The sequence below is a fragment of the Apteryx rowi genome, unplaced genomic scaffold, assembly GCF_003343035.1.
Source record: "Apteryx rowi isolate R43461 unplaced genomic scaffold, aptRow1 scaffold_4, whole genome shotgun sequence".
Taxonomy (NCBI): Eukaryota; Metazoa; Chordata; class Aves; order Apterygiformes; family Apterygidae; genus Apteryx; species Apteryx rowi.
The window spans coordinates 7339693-7363293 of record NW_020450529.1 but is presented as its reverse complement, the minus strand read 5'-3'; the positions used below and the strand labels follow the sequence as shown (position 1 = coordinate 7363293).

Here is a 23601-nt window from a genome sequence, read left to right as displayed (position 1 = left end):
GCATCACTTGTGAGCGCATACTGTCACTTCACATGTCTGAATCCGAGTAGGCAGCCTAGTTTACTAACGTGCTATTTTATCACAGCCATAAGATTAAAATCCATTTCCATCTTTCAGCCGCAAGGAACAGCAAACGAAAGAACATCCCTAAAGCGATCGGAAGCCAACCACTGTGGAGGAGGAAGAGGGGGAGGAAGGAAGAAAAAATAACGCACACCCTGATGAGACTAGCTGCCTTGGAGCCACTGTGCTCTAGGTAAAAGCTGTATCCAAGAAATGCTCCTGCCCCTTAAGGCCTGGAGCTACAATACAAGAACATCTGCAAAGACTTTCCTCCTTCCGCTTCTCTCGATCAACAGGGAATTCACAAATCTGACTCTGAGGTACAGAAAAGTAAGCTCGGACCTTTAGTCAAAGTTGATTGACTTCGACCAAAATGATTTAAATTAGAATTGATGATTTTGTTCAGAAAGCAAGAAATCTTGATTTAAATGATCGATTGTACTCAAATTCCGTGTTTTGATTTTCCAAAAGAAAGGTTAATTCTCCTTAGTTGGGAGTTAATAAAAAGCTGATTTGAAACAAAGGATAAGTCTTGGATAAGGATAAGTTTGGTAGCATTCTTTGCTCATCTGTTAAATATTCATAAATTTTATAGATTTGGATTCTTAATTTTTATATTATGCAATCTTTTGTATTTACTGGAAGCCATACGACCTTTTGAGACGCATGCTGAGCTGCCTTTGGATAGAAGTAAAAAATAAAAAATTTTAAAGTTGCTGTATTAAATAAAAAGCTGAGTTAAACGTCTTCCTAAGTATTTTTCTTATGCATGTTACTTAAAACCAAATGCTTTATATAGAAATATCTACAACTCACTAATTCAGCTAATAAATAGTGAACACAGTGACCAAAATTTAAGAACTAGTCTCCAAAACCTAACTTTTACTGATCATTTAGAACAATAAATCTCAATTTTGCATGTATTTGTTAATCGGCTGATCTAAACCAAATAAACTAAAAGGAAAATATTCAGGCAATCTCATTCTGGGCCAGACTTCTGTTGCTGTTACTTGACAAAAAAAATCTCTTTCAACGTGACTTGTTTTCAAATTTTCGTTTGGGTAGGGATTAAGTAGTTACGGGATCTGCAATGCAGCACAAAGTCTTGTGGACTGACATCTGCATCRTTAGTTCAAAGCAACAATGTTTAAGTGATAAAATCTTTGGAAGACTCTTATAGAACATGAGCTGCGAAGAGGTGCCAGCTGAGGACGGCCACCAGCGTTAGCTCCCGCGACACGACGCAACAGAAGCGGAGCGGAGACGACGGCACGCAGAGGAGCAGCAGCTCTGCTTGTTCCTTGGAGAAAGGGGTCCCTTCTCCAGCGACGCCGACCCGGTGGGCTGCCCACCGGCGGCGGCTCCGGTCCCGCTCCCGTAAGGAGTGAAGCAAGCCTAACGGCTCCAACAGAAAGCTGCAATAAGCTCTATTCCCAGCCACACGCTTGCACATTACGAAAGCTTTTGGCACGCGTCTTCCAGTTGTAAAACGGATACAACTCCAAACGTTCCTCACGGATATTCCAAATCATTACTGAGATGTTAAAATTACATTACATATACATACAGTGTACATACATACATGCATACAGACACAGAGCTCTGTTCTTTTAAATATTAGAAAAGCAGTAATAAGAAACTATGAGAACATTTCCTCTACAAATTATGAATGAGACAGGACTGAGGAACATAGATAAAAAAAAGAGAGAATAATTCATTTGAAAGAACTGGCAAAGCAGCCCTAAGGGTGACAAAGCAGAGATCTGGCCAAAAACTGCTGGTACAGAAAAGAGAAGCCTACAAATGTAAAATTGGTGAGCATGTACATTTTTCCTCTTTTCTGTATTATATGATTCTAAGAGAGTTCATCTTACTGAACGCCAGCTTAAAACTTTCAATCACGACTTTTCACAAAGTACAAACTCCTGGGTGTGAATAAACTACTCGACAGAATGAATTAGTACAGTCTAGCACAGCAGACAGAATACAATATATTGCGGAAATGAACAAAGTTTGTATTAAAAGCTCTGAAGAGCAAAGAACATGAAAAACTTGCTTTAAAGTACTTGAAGCATACACACCATATGTCTAGAAGAGCCGGCAAAATATAGCAGTAACAAAAGAGATGAAATAAAGCAAAAGCCTTGAATCTATAAAGAAGACTGTTCTTTTAAGATCATCCTGAAAATGGAAAAAAATGTTGCAAGCGTATACATTTTAGGTTTACAGAACAAAAAATAAGGAAGTGACCACAAGATGTTAGAAATGTGAGCAAACAGATGATTCCCAGAGCTCATTCCCAATTCAAAGACATTTCAGTTATAATAACTATATATGGCTGAAAGACTGAAAAGTCGCCAGCCTGACAGAAACAAAGACGTAAGAGAGACAGCAATAAAAAGAATCAATTAAGTAGAAGAATATGGAAAAAATCCTTGTTGGATGAAGTTCTCAACCCTCTCAGATACATTTATACCAAGCAGCCTGAAGAAACCGAGATGGCCTTGAAACAGCAGCAGCTTCCTGGGCACGGTGAATCTCCGTGCAGCCTACAGACACCTACACGTCCCCGACTGACAGCAACAGCGCTACTGCACACACTCRCAGCCTTAAGACAGCCTAGAAAAGGGTTTACCAAGCTGTAAAAGAAAGTTATTTCCCAGATCTAGTCTTCTACGGACAGACATAATCCATCCCTTCCCCTTGAGGCTTATTAGCGGGGCACTTTGGCACGGCCCGGACTACAACCCCAGTGCCACGCACCTTCCGGCCGCGTTATTTACTTTCCCATTCTCCAGCTCCGCTCTCGTCGCCCATGTAATTGCTCTCGGCAGCATCAAGCAGGGCTGCCGCAGTCACCACCGCACGCCTCTCCTTCGAGGAAGGCAGGCTGAGGAAGCAGGATGTAAACTACCATCAGGAAAAATAACCTCAGTCTATAAGGGGGGAAAAAAGGCAGGTAAAAGAGAAACTAAAGCAGCAGCTACTTTTTAAGAATTTCTGCTTATTATTGACTCTAACCTCCTTCTATTCCCAGCTTATTCCCCTCTCGAATGCTCCTACTTCCTCTGCACACATACTAGTCAGAAAACCATACTGGAAAGCACCATACATCTCTCCGACTTTTCCATGCAGTTTGGCTGAAAGGCAAACCAGGTTAAGCTATATCTGTGTTTTATCTATTTTTTATTGCAAGGACTAAAATCCTTATCGCAGACATTCTGTCACTCCAGCCTACCAAAGACTTTACTGAAACCTGAGCTCCTATGTGACCTCTTAAACTTTGTCTTATGAAGACAAGCCAGAACTAGAAAATCTAGAGCCTTAGTATTTCCACTGGTGGCAGTTTCCTGTTAATCTTAAGACTTTTTTCTAACCAAAAAAGCTTTAAAACACATCCTACTAAACTTGCACATTCGCATTACCATACCTTAAACTTGAACATTAATTTCTGAAAATCTCTGAACAGTCCAAAGAAGGGTGCTAGGTTTAAAATACATTTTTCTAAGGTTTTTTAAAATTGTCATCTTACCTCTTCTTAGCATGTTAGCTACAATTTTTTTTAACCAAGAAAAAAATTAAAATCACTCCAGTGATAAAATCTAGTCAATATGTTTTCATACAGTGGAATAAAGAAAAACTCGAGCTAGAAAATTTAGTCTTTGAAAAGCAAGTTCTTATTAAAAGGGCAAAATAAGTATCATTATGTTTGTATTGAAGACTTCCAACAGAACTGATATTACTACAAGGAAAAAAATAAYAGCTTTTAAATGAGCTATTTCATTATGTTGTGTATTTATGTATACACATTATATACAGAGAGCAGCTTTTATCTGAGATTCAGATATTTTGATTTTTTTTTTAGTTTAAATAACATGCAGAAACAAATAACCTTTAAAAAAAATGAATTCATAAAGCTGTGAGAAAATAATACCACGTGCACATTTATTATTTTATAGCATAGCTTATATAAAAAAGTTTTAAAAAAGAATTAAACTCTTCCTAATAAGATTTTTTTTAAGATTAAACTTCTAACATAAGGGCTTACCAAAGAGATGAATACACTTAATAGGACTCTATTAAAACTGATACCATTTCCTTAGAACCTGACAACAGCATCAAAAACCCTAAACCTCAAATAAGTAGAACCAAAGGCCTGTGCTAGTATAAAACGCTTCTACCAGTGCCAGTATAAAACAGTTCTACCGGTGTAAATTATTTGTCAGCCAATGCAAATTATATGTCAAACAGTATCAATTTTTATAAATACGGAACATCTTGTAATGGGTTACACTGGAAACAAATCATTTGGGGAGAAAAACCGTGGTGTCCATGGGAAAATCTTTTAGATGCATCCTATAACAAAAATAAACAGCACGTAGGCATAGCATTTGTTATCTAAAATAAAAGCATCTAACTAAAAATCCATTTACTTATCCAACCCATTCTACAGCGCTCCAGCTTATTCGATTTGTGTGATCCAACCTGCAATACAATTCCAAGTGCACGTGAAGAGAACAGACACGGCAAGACCACCGCAGTGGCAGAGCACACCACTCATCCATGGGAGTAGTAAACATCTATTATATGTATTAACATCCAGTGCTGTCATTGACAAAGCTGTAGTAGAAGTTCATATCAAAAGAGAGCATTAGAAATACAACTAAATGGCCTAACTTTCATATAAACCAGCTCACAATAGGTACATTTTATTAGGTCATATACTTGACATAAACCAAACAAGCCACTGGAAACACACTAAAAGACTTATTTTAGTCTGCTGACAGTGCTGACATAAAGAATTAATAATCAGTAGAGTTACTCTGATAGGAAACAGAAATTTAGAAAAAAGGCACTATACTGAGCAGAAAAAGTTTATCACAAATGTAAGCCATAAAATGCAAACTTAAGGAGATTACTACATTTTGCTCTGTACAAAAGCAAATATTTTAAGTACAAAAAAAGATTAGAAGACTCAAGGTAAGAGCAATGAGCTACAAGGTCTGCTATGCTACGTCACACCACGTGTCCCCCTCTACCTAGAGATGACCAACACTGTATGTCTTAGAAAATACTATGAAAAAAAGGACAGAAAATGCCCTTCCCAAATAATATCCTGTTAGCAACCATGAATCAATAATTCAAATCTTTAAAACAAGAGTTGGCATCCAGACTATCCTATTTAAAAGCCACAGATGAAACTATCTTCCATCAATATCCCAAATTGCTCACTTTAGCTTAGACACAATATGGCAGTGAGTTGTCTTGGTATCAGCAGAGGTTACCAACTTCATCCATTACTGAGCATTTTGAGAAAAATCTCCGTTATATTTATAAACAGGTGCACAGAAGCAGTTTTACCCTTCAGAAGGAACTCCTGAATATTTGCCTGACAGAAACAGAAGTTTCCGTACTTTTGTCCACATAAAAAGAAAGAAAATATTAGGAATTGGTTATTTCTTGTAAAAACTCCTCTCAAAACACTAAGTAAACTTAAACATCAGCACTTGATTTTAAAGTCTTCACCCGCACAGCGGGAAATCTTTTAAGAGTTAAGTTCTGTTATTTTTTCCTATAAGCAGGAATTCATTTTAACTGGATTAAAACAAAGACAGCACACAAAAGACTCCAGTTAACAGTTAGAGGCCTTTTGGTTCCAAATTTACTACTTAAAATATACCACACAATACCTTGTGCAGTAAAACGCAGTATGTCTCATAAGAAGAGAAAAAGAGAGAAAAAGAAAGAAAAGAAAAAAAAGATTGCACTTCCAAGTTCTTTAAAGGCTACGACATTTTGATCAATAAACTGTAAGGGCAATTTATTGTTTCATACTACTGAACCGTACACTCACTTTTCAGAGTGAGTGAGATCTGTCGCTGCAATTGTTAAGGTTTATGTAACACAACTTCACATCCAAAAAAAAGAAAAAAGGCACCACACTGCTATTTACTAAAGCTATAGACAATCTGTTCATGTGGGTAATTATTAGTATTCTTAACAACTACATGACTCTTTGAAACAAGATGTTTATGTTAAATAAATTATTCTCTTTATATGCACAAAATGGTAGAAAAGCTGTGGGTTTGGTTATAAAAGAAGCACAAACACAGTTAAAATTATTATTACTAGGATATGCTGTTTTAAAGAAAATCGTTACAAAAATTAGACTCACATAGTTGAGAGGATGGCCAAGAGTTTCAAGAGCATAAGTGTTGTTTAAGCAGGCAAATTTGAGAAGTTTCAAAAGAGTGAGACAGGCAACTGCTTCTGCTTAGAAGTCCATATTCCTGAAAATCTAGCTATTACTTTGAGTGAACAAATCTTGATAGCAAAGCCTAAAGTTAAATCCTATTTTGGAAAATCTTTGCCAAGCACTGCCTTAGTATTAAGTTTTTCAGGGACACAATGAACTTATTCAAAGCCAAGTATCCTGTAGCCTCTGAAAACTGTAATCCATCCTTAAGTCATGCTTACCCCGAGGGAGAAGCGTAATCAGCTCAATCCATAGGCAGTTCAGTGACCTTTAGATAGGAGCACACTCGAGGGATGGAGCAGTTGCTCCCGGTGTGCTCCTGCAATCCAGAAAAATGAGTGCTGAGTTGCACCACACTCCAGACTTTGTCCCTGATGCGGATGTGAGTTTAGAAACCTCACCACCGTTCTCCTGTCTTCGGTGCAATACCCTCACCTAGTTATAAAGCCCTCACAACAGCAAAGCATTTTGCACTACTTAAAACAGAGAAGCCAATGCAGGGGAAGAAGCGGTCACTACAATGCTGTGGTTTCACGCTTCTGCCCAGCCCGCCCTGGGGCCAGCTGCCACYGTGGCTGCACAGCTCCAGTTACCCGCTCTTGGGTCCCCCAGCCTGAAGGGAGTCAGTTCAGCGAGTTAATCCAGCAGCAAACTTTTTTCTTTTCTTGCCAGTTTAGCTCTCACCACAGCAGCCGGCGAAGGCGAGAGGCAGGAACGCATTGGTGGGGATGGGAGCATCCCTTSTGACCACCGCTGGCCCTTGCACCAGGTTAGCAGTAACACTGAACTGCACCGTCGGCTGCAAACCAAGTCTGGAGAAGAAACCGTGAAACTACATGCTAAGCACTCAACTACTCATTTCTTTCTAAAGCAGTTGCTCAGATTCACTGTAGAGTTCATTACGGAGAACAGCAACACTTCAGAAGAGCTATAGTTCAGAAGTCTATAGTTTAAAATGGTTTAAGGATTTTTTTTTTATTATTACATTCAGTGTTTGTATCACCATTTTAATGCTAGTTCACGCAATCAGAACAAGAGCTTAGTTAAATCTTCCCCCAACGACTTTCACAGAGTTCAAGGAAAAGCCAATTTCTCTTGTCATTTGCAAGAGTCTTAATAGGAGCCACTGAAAAACAGAGATAGGAAGGCAGGAATTACAGCGCATCACAGCAGGAAACATCACGACGGTGACAAAGAAATAAAGGAAAAGAGCTTTCCTGAATTAGTAACATGTCAATTCTAGAAAAGGGAGGTATTTTAACAGAAGGGCTAAGGAAGGTGTATTTAGCCATCTTATCCTTTTTAGTTAAGGGAAACCACTTTTTTTGTTCCCCCAAACACAAAACAGTAGTGATCATTCTAATGCAACATAATAAATCGAGGATATAAACTACAGATTACCAACCTGTAGACAATATGACATACCAAAACCTTGTAAATGCCAGCTGGCATCACTGGCCTTTTGAGAAGCAGGCAGTCACCAATTACAAACAGAATGAGAATTTGTTTCTTTAATGATTACGCTCATTCATTGAACTTTTATTAGACAGGTATATAGGCACTACTGATAAGTGCCATAAAACATTATAAAGTATGGCTGAATTGTTTCAAAACAAATTAAAATAGAATATGTCGTACACTATTTAAAGGAATATTAAAAGGCTGGTCGTGAGCAAATCTTCAGGACTGGTCCTCTGAAAAGGTACAAGTTTTCAGACCTGTATCAACCTAAAAACTTATGGCTGCAGTAGAAGAACTAACATCTGCGTGCCTTACACACCAATTCTGATCCTCGTGAACACGGGTGTGAGAATGGGGCCCTTGGCCACGCCAGTTCAGAGGCATACGCTGGACTAGGCTCGCGCTAACACACGCATCTGTTCTCACAGGGAGAGACTGTTACCGAAACGGTCTGAAACCATGTACGAGCACTACGGAGCTCAGTGAGGCAGAGCTGGAAGGAGTCCCTGAAGACTATGGTACATCATGTTTTCCACACAACCAGCTATTGTAACTTCTTTTTCTTTCTCTCTTTTCTTTTTTTGGTGCTACTAATAAATTCTAACCTACCTGTAGGAATAGCGTAGTAAAAGACTGTCCATCTGCAGATTTACTGCAGTGTAACATGGCCTTGAAAACAAAAGCAGGTATTAAACTTTCAACTCATAATTTCTCTTTGCTTGCGTGTGGGCTGCGTCTAGTTTCTCTCTTTTTCTTTCTAAAGAATGTGACTTAAACAGTTCCTAAACTGAGAAGGAAATAGTAACTGTGTTTTCACTCAAAGAAAAGAGTCACTACAAACAATATCTATCAGTTTTTAATCATTTATTCATAGACAATTTAAACAAGAAACAACTGCTCTCTCCTTTAAATTCCAGGTCTAGCCAAAACCAGATTTGTTTCAATAATACTATAGAAACGAACCATGACCGCGTATATCAGCCCACGTAAGTTAAACACCTATAAAACTTTATCTACACAATACGGCCATAATAGCTATGCTACTGCTTTCTGCGGAGGGAAGGCACAAAGCCGGCACAAGAGACTCCAGCAGGACACGCTTCAGTCCGAGAGAAAAGGCCTGACGCTTGCACGTAAGGAAGGAAGGACCACTGTATCGAGAGTCTGCAGAAACCGCTTAGAAAAGAACGGTTCCTGCCTCAACAAGCTAACCGCCTACCCTGAATGTAAAACTTAATCTGGAAGAGTGAATGATTTTACCAAAGATAGAACCCTACTGGATTTGAATGAAAAAATAAAAATAAAAAAAATTATGCATCTGATTTTCCCTCACTCTCCTGGGGTGTCCCTCACAGAAATGGGTAAAGATTCCCAAAACTCTCCAATTAGCTGACTCATCAACTGTGCAAGGTAATCTCCTGTAAAAACTGTATGTGGCCCTGGTAGAGCTTTGCAGACTTCAGACTTTAATGCCATCACGACAGGGGGACTTGAACATTTCATTCAGGACCAATTATCTCAAAATTAATTCATTAATAAATGTATAAAATACCAGGAGAATTCAACCCTTCCACCTCTAAAACAACACTCCCTGCCACTAAAAAAATATATTTAACTGTAATGATATATTAAAAAATGTTCTCTTTGGAAACACGTAATGATACTTCAACACATCCCTCTTGCTTCTTGATTCAGCATTTTCTTCCCTCTCTTAATGCTGGCATCCTCGGCTRGGAAGGAGGAACGTCAGGACATCCACCAGCTCTCAAGCGGTTCGGTGCTGCTGAGGGTCTCACCGTTTTCTCTCTCTCTTTCATTAAAGGCCACCTTCTAAACCTTGCTCCAGTGGCTCCAACCCCAAACAGCAACACCCTGCTGCACTGGGACAAACGCAACAGCAAGGTAAGAGGACTCCACCAGAGTAGTTCACATATTATTCACTGTTCTGAAGGTTTCATTTACAAAGCCATATAGATTGGATTCAAAATGGAACAATATCTATTCAGGAAATATTCCCTTTAACCCTAAGTCACAGCAATACGCACATGAGAAACATGAACTTTCCTAAAAGTTGGAAAAGCATCTTAATTATGTCTGGACTATTTCACAATATTACAGACAAAATGGTAAGGATTATTTAGGCTGTGCCAGTCTCTAAGTAAATGTACTCAGGATAGAAATGGGGCTGAAAGACCTAAATTGTTATTTTAACGAAACTCAAGTGCCTCCCTTAATAGTTCTCCTGAATAGTTGCTAGCTCCCTACTACAAGAAACCTTTTTACTTCAAGGGAACCTGAAAATTTTTCTTTGTACCTTTCTGTCCTCCTATGTTATTTTGATTTTACCTTGTACTTCTTCCTCTCCTTTTATAATCAGCCTGATTGCAAACTGATTGATCCCACGCTTAACCTTTGCACTCCCCTGGAAATAATGCAGTGCGATGTGGTGTTCCCACAYTGCAGGACTCATTTGGGTCATTAGCTCAAGAAAAACTACACAACTCCATTCCAATGTACCTTTAAATCATGTTTAAAACAGCTTTCTGACTTATCCTTGCGTTTACTTCTCATGCATGGACAAAAACGAACTTGAAACAAATCCTTCACTCATTGCAGATTTAAAATCTTTGGTAATGATGATACTTCATAAACTTACATACAGCTTGCTTACACACAGGGATTTTGACAGCTATTCTGTAAATACACTCTCCCACCCACTAACCTTCACTRTAAAATACCAGCAACATGCACAGGGTCAGACTTGAGCTCCTTCTGTCACATCCTTATTATCTCAGAAAAGCAGAATCTCAGCCTACTTCCAAACCATCCTTGTGCCCTACCAGGCAGATCTGAGCAGTTACCACCTGGCCAATATTGCTGGGCATCTGTGGATATGTTTTTTGAGGACTGGAGCGAGTAGAAGAGAGGGAAGTAGCAAGACTTCTATTTATTTACAAACAATACTAATAGAGCATACATCCAAAAGAAATGGATGCAAATTAAAAGGCAGCACATTTTAGACACTAACGAGTTCTCTGATGCATTCTGCTCAGCATTTAAAGGCTGACTGAGCAGAGCTGAGTATACTCAAATCCCACCGAAGTTCACATGAGCAGTGAATCATTAACAACTTTGAAAACCTAGCCTAAGATGAGGCGAAAGCTTCCTGGTTTGAACAGCATTCCTAAGGCCATATAATAAATAGGATGTCGACAAACCAAAGTAACCTGCCCCAAACCAAAGCCATTAGCCCATCCAAAGGGGCAACCAATTCTGCAAGACTGCTTGGCTAGGGAACATGTGATCTGCTTACGTCAGAAAAAATTTGCAAACCATTTTTTTCTTGTATTTTTTACACAAACTTCAGCACAAYAAAATAATAATATTAAAGACATTTATTGTGCATCTACATACGCCCAAGAAGCAGGGACACTCACAGAAGCTTTACACTTCAAGAATCAATTTTCAGAGGTTCTAAACAAGCCTTTGATTAAAAAGTAACAAGAATTTGAATTCAGACTCAATTTCTGCTTTTGTCAGCAGGCTAGCTGTCAATAGCGATGTTTTGCATTAGTAATTAATTTTAGTCACATTATGTCCATTTTGCTTATTTAAAACTTCAAAGCTTTAAGAAAAGCATACTTTCCTGACCTAAAAAAATATGGGCTTTGAAGTATCTGAAGAAAATAAACTCACTGCCATATACAACTGGATAATCAGTTGCAGAAAATACTGTAATACGTTCTCTTCTTTTGCAAACAAAGTAAGATTGCTGGTGATATGCATTACTTACCCAAAAAGTAAAATRAGCTATCACATAAATTAGAAATGTTCTTTTATTTTAGATAACTTGAGGGGAAAATTAATATTTTTGCTCTCATCTTATAAAATGTTTAATTCTAATTTTGTTAGAAGATTATAATTACACTTTTATGCAAACTATGAACAAATGCTTTACACATTAAATAAAACCAGAAAGAAAATCTTAAACTTTTACCACCAACCAAGAGATATAATGTGTATAATATCCAGAGTATGCCCAGTATGGATTTTCTGTATGCTTTATCCTAATTAAGCTTCCTGAATTTTTAGGAAACTCCAACCTTGGCCAAAGTGTGGATCAGAAATGCTTCCGAATTCCTGACTCTAGTGATCATATCTACCAAAAAGCAGCTTTCCCTCCTGCTGCACCCTGGAAGAATACTTTTTCAAGTATTAAGAGTCACTGGTATTTTATGGAAAACGCTGATATACCATTAATTTAGACAGTTTGAGCTCTATTTCTCATCTTCTCTTGTCTTCATAGGTAAGCAAATATGAAACATAATCACAGTTCATAAATTTTTGTTCCAGCTCTTTAATATATGAATTTAAATCATGATAATTTCCATACTACTTAACTGCATCATCACAGTACATTATGACTTTGAGCAATAAGCAGCATAACAYTCCTAAGCAATAAAGACGCAAATACCCACAGCAGCAGAAGAACAAATATAGAAAAGTATCCATGCAAACAGTTCTACTGCATCCCTAGTCATAGATGATTTACTTAAGTAGTGCAGAATGGATCATAACAGTTTCTGTCTTGGAAGTACCAAAGAACTGACTGGCACTCAGTATTTGTTTTAAATCAGAATTCTTCACCTTTTACTGTTAATAAGTCTTGTTTTTAATTAGACCAGTTGATTCAGACTGAGACGAAGCAAACCCGAAGCAACATACGTACAAAAGGAAGGTAGCCTTCTCACTTCTTGGGCCAAGATCTGAGAAAAAGTCAGAATCTGCCACAGAATAATCGAAGAAAGCATGCCTTTAATAGGAAACCAAAGGTTAAGAACGTTTTTCCTTCCTTTGTAGGTCACTTTTCTATTACTGTTTCTCCATTATTCACAGTGGAAATTCACCCTGCTGCCACCCTCAAACCCAAAAGCAAGCTTGTCTAGAACACTATGAATGGCATTATCTGTTCATCACCATCAAAGACTCTGACCTTAAAGTGGATTTCTGCATTTCCAAATCACTGATCAAACATTCCAGGCAAATGAAAGGCTATTTTAAGTCATCTTTAAAACAAAGCTGTCTATCTTTGATTTCTTCCTTCCTGGAAATGCAGGCACATTCGCTGTCTGTGCTTGGCCATTTGGAATGATTGAGACTTGCAGACATGGGGAAGTTCAGTGTACAATAAAAGCTAATCAGCGAGCTGAGGGAGTAGGGGAGAGCAATCCTTCATCAGAAGCATGTTCGTTGAGGAGCTTTTTAAAAACACTGCCTACCTGCCAGCCGATAACATTAATCAGGCACTAAGTGACAGAGGTCACCTGCAAAGCCAGTGTCGACCCAAAATGGTTGCTCATAAGAGACAGCGAAGTAATGAACACAGCATTCAATCTTTGGCAGTAATTCAGTCTGTAACCAGCCCCAAATTCTCCAGCCAGTCTCGTGTATGAAGGGAATGAGGAGGGAAGTAACAGTTCTGTAGTTTGAAATCTAGACTAGAGTTAGAAACTCTCTAGTATTCCTACCAGTCCCAGGCTTCTCTGGGACAAAACACCAAGCAAGACATCCCATCTCCCCCTCAATACTCCCACTGTTAKAGGAACAGTCTAAAAAAAAAAGACCTGTAGACAACTGCGTGTGATAGATGGTTTTCAAGAATAACTTTGTTACTAGATTTTCAAAGGAATAGGATGTATTACTGAGGTCAGTGACTTAAAAAACATATTTTGCTCTTTAATCTTCAAAYCTAACTTTATTTCACTCTTACCAGATGCTATCAATGTGGGAAGAGACATCTCTGCACTAGTGGAAGAACAYAGTGAAAATGTATTGGACATTACAATCATTAATCTGTAGCAAATTCAAAGACCAACAGAGAAGTGAAAATTCATCATTTCTACTGTTAGTTACACAGACCGACACCTCTATCTTCCATGCTTTTGTTACCATGGATAGACTATTGGGCAGCTAGAAGATTATGAAAAGGGACTGAATAAAATAACCCCTCCATTAACACTGCACAGAGAGAGGAAATAACTGAGAGGACATGGAAAGAACCCCAGACAGACAGGTCATCGCCCTGATGTAAATTTAACGTAGCCTTAAAAAACACACTCAGACTATGCATGTTTCTGAGCTGCACTGATAAACTTCATTAAAACATATGGAATGTGTATATGGAGGGAAAGGAAGGAAAGGGGATTTAATTCAATTCATCTATTAAAAATGAAACAGAATTTCCAAACTCAAAAGATGAKGATACTACTTCACAGATTAATGAAATTGGGAATATTCTCAGCTTCCTTTCTAGTACCTTATTACAGTCCATGCCTATGTGAGCAGAAGCGAGAAGTAGGACAGTGGAGGAGAAAGGAAAAGGAGCAGGACCTCCAGGTCTTTTTCTGCAAAGCTGCTTTCCAGTCAGTCACCTCCCAGCTTGTACTGGTGCATGGGTTTATTCCTCCCCGGTGCAAGGCTTGGCATTCCCCTTTGCTGAACTTCATGACATTCCTGTTTGCCCATTTCTCCAATGTGTTGAGATCCCTCTGAATGGCACAATCACCAGCTGGTGTATCAGTCCTCCCAGTTTTGTATCATTTGCTAACTTGCTGAGGGTGCACTTGGTCCCATCACTTAGCTCATTAATTAAGCGGTTAAACAGTATGGGACCCAGTATCAATCCTGAGGTACACCACTAGTTACTGGTCTCCAGCTGGACTTTGTACTGCTAAACAACCTTTTGAGCCCAGCAGTTCAGCCTTTTTTCAGTCTAGCTCACTGTCTACCCACCTAGCTTGTATTTCATCAGTTTTATTTATGAGGATGTTATGGGAAGCAGTGTTGAAAGCCTTACAAAAGTCAAGATAAAACATCATCCACTCTCTCCTCATCCACTGAGCCAGTCTCATTGTAGAAGGTTATCAGGTTGCTGAGGCATGATTTCCCCCTTGTAAATCCATGCTGACTACTCCCAATCATCTTCTTGTTCTTCATATGTTTGGAAATGGTTTTTAGGATGATTTGCTCCATCACCTTCCTAGAAATCAAGGTGAAGCTGACTGGCCTATAGTTCTCCGGATCCTCCTTCTTGCCCTTCTTCAAGATAGGGGTGACATTTGCTTTCTTTCAGTCCTCAGGAACCTCCCCCAGTGACCCAGACCTTTCAAAATTAATCAAGAGTGGCCTCACAATGACATCAGCCAGCTCCCTCAGCACTTGTGGGTCCCATCAGGTCCCACAGACTTGTGTACATCCAGTTGATTTACATATTTGCTAACTTGATCCTCCTCCATCATGGGTAAGTCTTCCTTGGTCTGGACTTTCCAGTGGTTTCAGGGATCTGASATTCCTGAAAGCAAATCTTACTAATAAAGACCAATGTGAAGAAGGCATCGAGTACCTTTTCCGGGCCCTTTGTCACCAAGGTCCCTGCCCCACTCACATCCTCAACCAGTTCTTCCATGTTTGCAAGTATGAGGTCCAGCACAGTGTCTCCCCTTGCCAGCTCCTCATCCATCTGTGTCAGGAAGTTGTCATCAGTGCACTCCAGAAACCTCCTGGACTGCTTGTGCGCTGCTGCATTGTCACTCCAGCAGATATTGGGGTGGTTAAAGTTCCCCATGAGGAACAGATCTTCTAATGKGAGGCTTCTTCCAGTCACCTGAAGAAGGCCTCATCTACTTCTTCCTGATCAGGTGGTCTGTAGCAGACACCTACTATAACGTCACCCATGTCAGTCTGCCCGCTAACCCTGATCCATAGGCTCTCAACTGGCTCATCATCTGTCCCTAGGCAGAGCTCCATCTATTCCAGCTACTCTCTCACATAATGTTTCATATCATGTTCAAAGCAAGCGTGACATGTCAGTTCCTCTATTCCCTACATTTACAGCTTTACTTCAGACAATTTTAATCTGAGCCATTTAACTGAAAAACAAATCCAGATTGAAACTCTGCATGAAAGAACTCAATTAAATAGATTCACCATTTTTAACATGTTTGGAGTGGCAGAGTTGAAGAAGCTAGCAAATTTAAGGCAAAATAAAATTAATTTCTAATGCCATCTTCAGAACTTAAAAATGCTAAGCATGGCATCTGTGGATAGTAAAAAGTATTCTGTTGCTTTTAATTTCATTTTTATCTACAATTTTCATAGATATCTACCTTTTTTCTTACTTATCTCTTTTATTATAACTTGCACATGCAATTCTTTCCATACCTGGAATTTCCCACACACTTTCATACCAATATTGTATATGAGCAGCTTTTCTTTTCTGTGCTAAGCAGTAACTGCTTCCTTRGCTGCCATTAAATTAGCAGATGTCAAATTAAACTGTTCTTTTGTCCATGCATCCCTTAGAGGAAGATGTCAAAAGAATGATGAAGTGTTCCAGCAGTAATTTGTGCCTGTTTTTTAATTTGCCGCTTCATACTTTTTAACCAAAAGTCTTGGACAAGCACACAAACCTACTAAACATGATCAAAGATCCCTTAATTCTCCATTCCTGACAATTCATACAAAACTTTCACGTCTTGAAGAATTTAGGTGGACGAGAGTTAGATACCAAAGGTAAAGTAACTACTGTAAGAGTGATTCTCTCCTCCTGACACAAATTGAGACTATTGCTCATTGCTTATATTCCTCAGAGTCTATCTACTCCTGTAATACCTTCCCATTTTTCATCTTTCCCAGTTATTGTTCCCATGAGCTTGCTTATTGCTCCAGAAGTATTCTAAATGCACACTGTATGAATGGGTGTTTTAAAGTTGCTGCTGCTGATACTCTCAAAATATCCATCCATTCTCAGACAAATAAAACTCTTCCATTTACAGTTTAATCATAAAAAAGTAAATGATACCCCTTTTGTTCCAAACTGAATTAATGTCCACTGAATCCTGAAGGTCAGTATTTTGTCTGTTCCACCTTCCTTAGGACAAATTCTCAGATTTAYTAACTTAAAACGGTTAGGCACTTTATAAAAAGTCAAATATTTAATCTGCAAAGGCAGAAAACACACTGCAAAGTTGCAACATTTATAATGCCTCTTCTACAAACTAATTTAGCTGATAAGGACTTGCATATAACCTTTGGTCCTTCACTTGTAAACAACAAGAATCTATACCTTCTTATTATGAAAAGAAAGCTAAAATGCAAACCATTAATTATACAAAGATACAAATGATAGAGGCAAGTCTGAACTCCCCTGCTCTTCAGGGCTGATCAATAAAGCGGTACGCACAGATTGAAGGCGAACCGGATGGCCTGAAATGGAGCCATCACCAAGCACTATTAATGCGCAAGGTAAATAAACTCACATGAACGATAATGAATCTCAAAATATTAAAAAGGTGCTTTGCTTCAGTAAAACACTCTTTGAGTGAAACAGCCCAACCCACATGCATCCACCATCAGGGAGAATGTCTAGAGCTTTACGACTTTTGATTATAGGCTTATATGATATCAGATCATCACAGAAATAAAAMAAAAGGTAATTTAATTTCAGCATACAGATTCTTGTAGTTTAGGAAACCTATGAGCAAGCAAAAAGACAGATAGAGACCAGCAAGAAGAAAAGCACATGTGTAAATCTTCTCAACAAACCAGCACCTTTTAGATAAAAGTGATATTCACAAACTTTTATTTCCTAAACATTTTGTGCTGTTAATCAGTATAAACCTTTAACTGAGAATTTAAAAGGTTGTTCTAAAAAATAAGTGTAAATAATGGCTATTTTTCAATTCTTTCATTCATAAAATCAATGTCACCACCAGCATGTTACAAACTAAAAAAAAAAAAACAAAAAAAACAAAAAACCACACACAAAAAAACCCACCAGCTTTGTGTTACTTTCTTTGTCATATTAAAGAAAGGTTTCAGCTTACAGTTTACTCTTCAGCAGAATCTGTTTTAAATAACATCAGAGCAATGCAGACTTCAACAGCACATCATATGTCCACTATTAAGGAATTTTTCAYTATACTCAATGTTAAATTCTCTGCTTAATTTCATGCCTACTCCTACTGCGTTATCTAGTTAAAATCAGATCAATAGCTAGCTATTAATTATGGATCAATGTTTAATTACCAATTCCAAAGTTATTGTCATAATCAGTTGCACTGATAACACAATTTCTGTCTCTGTCCCATATTTTATTAAAATGCTACAAGGAAGTGAGGGAAAGGGAGACGAGTTACAGCTAACTGATTCACAGATGGCTAGAAACCGGCTTCTTCTGTGGAGAATATTAAAAAAGGGAATTTTCTGGAGTCAGTCCTTAGGGTATATGCTCAAAGCTGCAGAACATGGACTCAAAGCTGCACAGAAAGATCAGACTGGTGGAGGTAATAATGAGCTGAGCTACTTGCTAAAGGTACGGTCAACTGCAAAAAAAATAAAAATAAATAAATAAAATAAATAATTGGTAGGGGCTAAGTAATCCCAACTCGGTATCTATGAGAGTCTCCAAGCCAGGAAAAAAGAAAGATCATATCTCTAAACACTAAATAAATAAACTACTAACTTATGCTGAACATGAACCTTCCAAAAAAGAAGTATAGTGCAAAAACGGTCTGCTTCTCAGAAACAATCAAACCCCAACAGACTGTAAATACTCATCTCATCTTTCTGTATTCCCCAAAGAATCTCAACATCTTCACACAGTCCTCATGGTATCCTTGTTGTCAGTCAGCAAGAATAAAAGAAAGTTTAAAAGAAAAAGAATTGCCACGCACATTGAAAACATGCCAGAGAGACAAGAACAGGAGGAAACAAGAAAAACACTTAGATACCCATACAGGAGACACGGAGTGTGCCTATCCGCATTTTTAACTAGTACCTCAGAAGTCAGATCAACGGAAACGAACATTTGCTTTTCTGGAAAAGCTTTAATTAATCCTAAATATGCCAAAGCAAGGTAAGAAACGTCTTGGGGTGAACTGGTTGGAAATTAAGATGAGAGGAGTTTACTTATCCACAGCCAGGTTTAACAACTCAGGTGTCCCAGCTAATTCTCAATCCAATGTCATATTCATGAAGGCTGCATTTTCTTGCCTATATCCTGAACATAACTACACAAAGTTTCAAAAATGGTGAATAAATGCAGAAAAGTGCAATGCTTTCTACTCCTACATAAAGCTGTGAATGTATGCGCCAGAAGCACATTGCTCTTAAGTCACAAGGTCCACCAGTATAAAACTGCCATTAAAAAAAAAAGTCTAAAGTTAGGTCATTTCCCTATTCCATCCCCCAAAAGGATTTGACAACAATGTGTCTAAGGCAACTGCCAAGGAGGAGTGGGCCAAACATCTGCTCCACTCTGACATTTTAGTTTTGTCCGCAGTTTGGAGAGGGCTTTACAGTCGTTTGGTTTGGATACCTATAAAAAGAAACTGTTTGTGAAAACCAGTAAGCTTATGCACTGCCTGCTGCTAAGCGTAAAACCTTAGAATTATAGCAAAACCGTCAACTAGGAAAAGCCAAATTGGAAAACAGTCCGAACCTTCAAGAAACTTTTATGAACTTAACATAAAGCCCGGGGGGGGGGGGGGGGGAGAAAGGGGGGTAAGAATTCTGGCACTGAAGTACAGCTTCTGAAGACCTGAATTGAAACTTATTTTTGATAATGTTTCCTGTTGCACAGAAGATCATTAACTTCACTTACAGCTGATAACTTCTTAATGAAGACAGAATTTTCTCTGTTCGGCGTTAACAAAGCTTTATAGGTATTCAAGTTTAGGAATTTAAGGCATCTGCAGTGGGTAACCTTGAACAGTTCTCTATTTCAAACCTATATAGGCATTCAGAAGATTTTAAAACAGGGATTGCATTGCATCCCATCTTTTTGGTATATTTTCAATATGCATGAAATTTGGAAATGTTACGGTAGGAGTAAGGACAGTTTTGAAGGCTAGGATAGGGACATGTAATGCACTAGCCATACCCACCCACTGTATTAGAAAACTCAAGATGTATCTTAAGCATTTTGTTATGATTCTGTTTTAATTGTTCCTTATTTATATTCATCGCTGAAATCCACTGTATTTGAGGCTATTTTGAAAACACAGCATTCTCCCAAAGGGCCCAATCCAACTCCCATTCAAATAAACAGCCTTCAGTGGAGCCTATTTGTTGCTAGCCAACTAGATTGAATTCTGCTGCAGAGGGGTCCCCAAAGCATTTGTCACAGCTCTTTGCAAATATCGCTCCAGTAAGAGCAGGTCTAAAGACGCTTGTCCACATGCACTACGGACCACCAAAATCTTTTATCTTCTTGAAACACTCGGTCAGATTTAAACTCCAAAAGCACCAAAAAAAAAGGAATCTATCAAGAATATAAAAAGTAAAAAGAGTAAAAAATTTTAACAGTTTTAAAAAGGTAAGGAGCCAAAGGGAAAGCAGGAGGACGATAAAATATTTTCATGTGATAGGATCAAGTACCTTTTGTTCCACCATTAAAATAAATTACACAGAAGAATGATCATTCTTGCAGGTTATAGTGACTGTATCCACACTGTCTCAAGAAAACTTCTGTTTCAATACAGTTATGAACAGCATCACCAGTTTTGAAATAGTAAGAAATCTTGTGACAGATACAAACAACACTCCCATAATAAGTCATCAAGAAAGTTTTTAAATCTCAGCCGGTATCTACTCATCCAGTGTTACCAAAACAACAGAGGGCACCGTTTCAGAAACAAAACTGATACTCTATGGTCCTTGCTCAATATGAAAAGAATTTAAGACTGTCGCCTGGTACCAATAAACTAATAGAATTACTCACTGCTAAGCTAAATACACACACTACTGGTTACAAGATCGGAGTTTTGCAAACACATGAAAAGATGATGAAAATCACAAAGGAAATACTTTTGAAAGTTTATTTCTTGATAATATCCTTACTGTATGGAAAACCCTGATCAATGTGAAAAGAAAAATGTAACAGGCTTTGAGAGCAGCTTTTGCTACACCAGACAGCTTATACGACTTTGTACACGGAGTCTTTTCAAGATACTGTTTATGTAAAGAAAAGCAAACCACATAAACAGGAAAAAGCCCRCTCCATTTTATCAATGTAATTTGTGCTCTGAATTAAAGTAGCAAGTGACACAAATGAGAATGATTCCTTTAATGGAAGGAATCTCTTACTCAGATGCCTTACCCTACTTTGTAGCACAAAAATCCAGGCTCTGGCTGATAAAGTTATTTGTACACTTTCAGGAAGGTTTGTACTTCAGTCTGAGATGGTGGAAGATTAGGAGATGATTTAAATGGGAATTGTATACTTTGAAATCAAGAACTTGATTTGTTGATACATAGTATTGATGCCTTCTTGAAAATAGGCTATTTGGGAAACATAAATCTTGGGAGGTGCTCTCAACATCTGTCAGAGTTCAGAAACAAAATAATAAAAAATAAAATACAAGTTCAATATCTCTATTTCATAAACACCACTAACAAAAAAGTAAAGACAAAAGAAAAAAACATTAGCCATTTTAAAATCCCAAGAATACTCCTGAGAATCTGAGCTGATATCCACTGCTTTCAGCAGGGCAACGTACAGGGTACCTCCACGTGCCCTGCCCTGAGAATAGAGCGTGGACACCCTAAACTCCACCTCTATCCATGAAAAGCTGCTACAGTGCGTACCTAAGGACAGCGGCAACACCGAGCTCACCCAAAGCAACTCTGCGCTTCACTCTGAGACAGCTCACTCTAGACAGTGCTCTGTACTCGCGCGCACATATCAGAGCCCTACAAGAACAAGTGTATACAAACATGCATACAAAAACAGGGAGGTTATCTCTCCATTTCTTATTGTGGAATCATGGTCACATAAATTCATACGGCAGGAACAATTCTTCAGCTATACAACGCATAGTTGGGACTGACAGGATTACTAATCAAAATGTGTGAATATATGTGTATGTATATATATATACACACTTATGTACACACATATACATGCACACATGTATATATATGAAATGGACACACACTAAAATAATTAATCAGTTGCATTGAATTGCCAAATATATACCCACCAGTACATAAGGAGAGTTAGGAACAAAAGATTTTGGATTCAAAACTGAGCCAGAAGTGAACAATGCACTAGTTTCCTTCAAGTTAAAAGATGATCCCCATAAAGCAGATGTCCTATGCAAGCCCTGTTCAGCACCAACAACAGGCTGGATCTGACAGGTGTACCACGTACAGGACGTCCAGCAGACACGAGCACCCTCCCCAGCAGCAGCACCTGCGGAGCAGAACTAACCAGAAACAAGTTTCCTTTGCTCTAGAAGCTTTGGCTTCTGGGAAAATACTCATGATCAGAAGCAGGGACCAAAGCAGAGTCCTGTRCCACTGCGGATCTGATAAAAAGACAAAATAAAGGCATTTGTTGCCAAAGGCATCAGAGCTATCTAAAACGTACGTATATCACTTTATCTTCAGACTTTCTACTGTTGGGCCCCGTTCTCCAGTTGAGATGAATAAAAAACTCCTGTCACATATTGGAAGAACTTCTAAGTTAAAGCTTTTTAAGRAGGCCCCATCGTTCTATCCCATAATACCTTTACGATTCAAAGCAATAGGGAAGTTGGAGCAACCACCCGCCTTTCCAGGTAAAGGCAACCGGGCAACCTCAGCCTGCTCTGAGCTTGCACTGCAACGCCAAAACCTGCAGAACCACACCACGAAACCTGCAGAACCACACCAAAACCAAAGCGGATCACGTCCTAAGGCGACGCTGCTGTCGAAAATACGCTGCTGTGTGTTTTTATAAGTAATGCACTTTATGCATGATGTCCCCTTATTTCTGCTATTAAAATAAGCAAAAGTATTTTTAATTTTAAAAAGGGGGAGGGAAGTTCACTCTGCACCACTGCTAAACACCAATTAACGGTGTTAATCAGGTTTAGCAGCGTCGATACGTTTTAAATTTCTATTAAGAAAACCCTAAGCAGAGCCTAGGAAAAAGAAGACTTCAAACACGCAAAACTAAAAGRCCACACTAGCAACCTTCAGAAGAARGTCTCGGTTGGCTTAAAACCCTCGTGCTGCTCACACCTGGCCAAAATCACGCCGGGGCTGACCCGGCCCGGCTCACCTGCACCCCCGCAGCCGGCTCGCGGGGCGCAACGGGGAGACCCGCTCGGGGCGCTTTTGGCCCCAATTCCTCAGGGCCCGCGGGGACCGGGCCAGGGCAGAGCCTCCCCGCAGCGCGAGGGTTTTCTGCGCCCTTTTTAAATTCGGTATTTCTGCAGCTAAAATACAGCGCGGCCGCAGGTTCAACACCTCCTTCAAGGTCTGGAAACCTAACCAGGCTGAGGCCCGCGGAAAATTGAACAAATAAATAAATAAATAAAGAGGACGGAAAGTCTCCCGCCGGYTGCGGGCAACAGGCGTTTCTGGGAGGGAGCCCGCCGCGGCGCCACGAGGGAGCGGCGGCCCGGGCCGGGGCACGGGGAGCGGGGCGGTCTCCGTGCGGAGGCTCCCGCCGCGCAGGGGRCTCTGGGCCGGGCCGGGCCGGGCTCACTCACCGCGAAGCCGCCGCGCAGGCGGGCGGATCTCAGGGCCAGGTCCCGCAGCGCGGCCCCCGCCTGCCCGGCCAGCGGAGCCGCCATCTTAGCCGCGCCGCCTGCCCTCCCCGGCTGCCTGCCTCCCGCCGGCCGCTGTCTCCGCCCTGCCCCGCGCCTCGGGCGGAAGCACGGCGCGGCGCGGCCCCAGTGCAGCTGCCCGCGCGAAGCAAACAGCCCGGTGCTCGGGGCGCCCGGGGAGGCAGCGAGCGCCAGGCGGCTGGCAGACGCTCAGTGCCGCGCGTG

General features: G+C 39.7%; 1 protein-coding gene across 5 annotated transcripts in view; it reads right to left on the bottom strand.

Annotated features, from left to right (window-relative positions):
* SUCLG2 (succinate-CoA ligase GDP-forming beta subunit) overlaps positions 1–23448 on the bottom strand; it is a 135305-nt gene extending 111857 nt beyond the window's left edge. For all 5 annotated transcript variants that reach the window (XM_026074964.1, XM_026074967.1, XM_026074965.1 and 2 more), the window contains exon 1: positions 23320–23448. In XM_026074964.1, the coding sequence (XP_025930749.1) occupies positions 23320–23403 (84 nt within the window). In that variant the 5' untranslated portion in view covers positions 23404–23448. The remainder of the gene's footprint in view (positions 1–23319) is intronic.
* Positions 23449–23601: the final 153 nt, after the last annotated feature.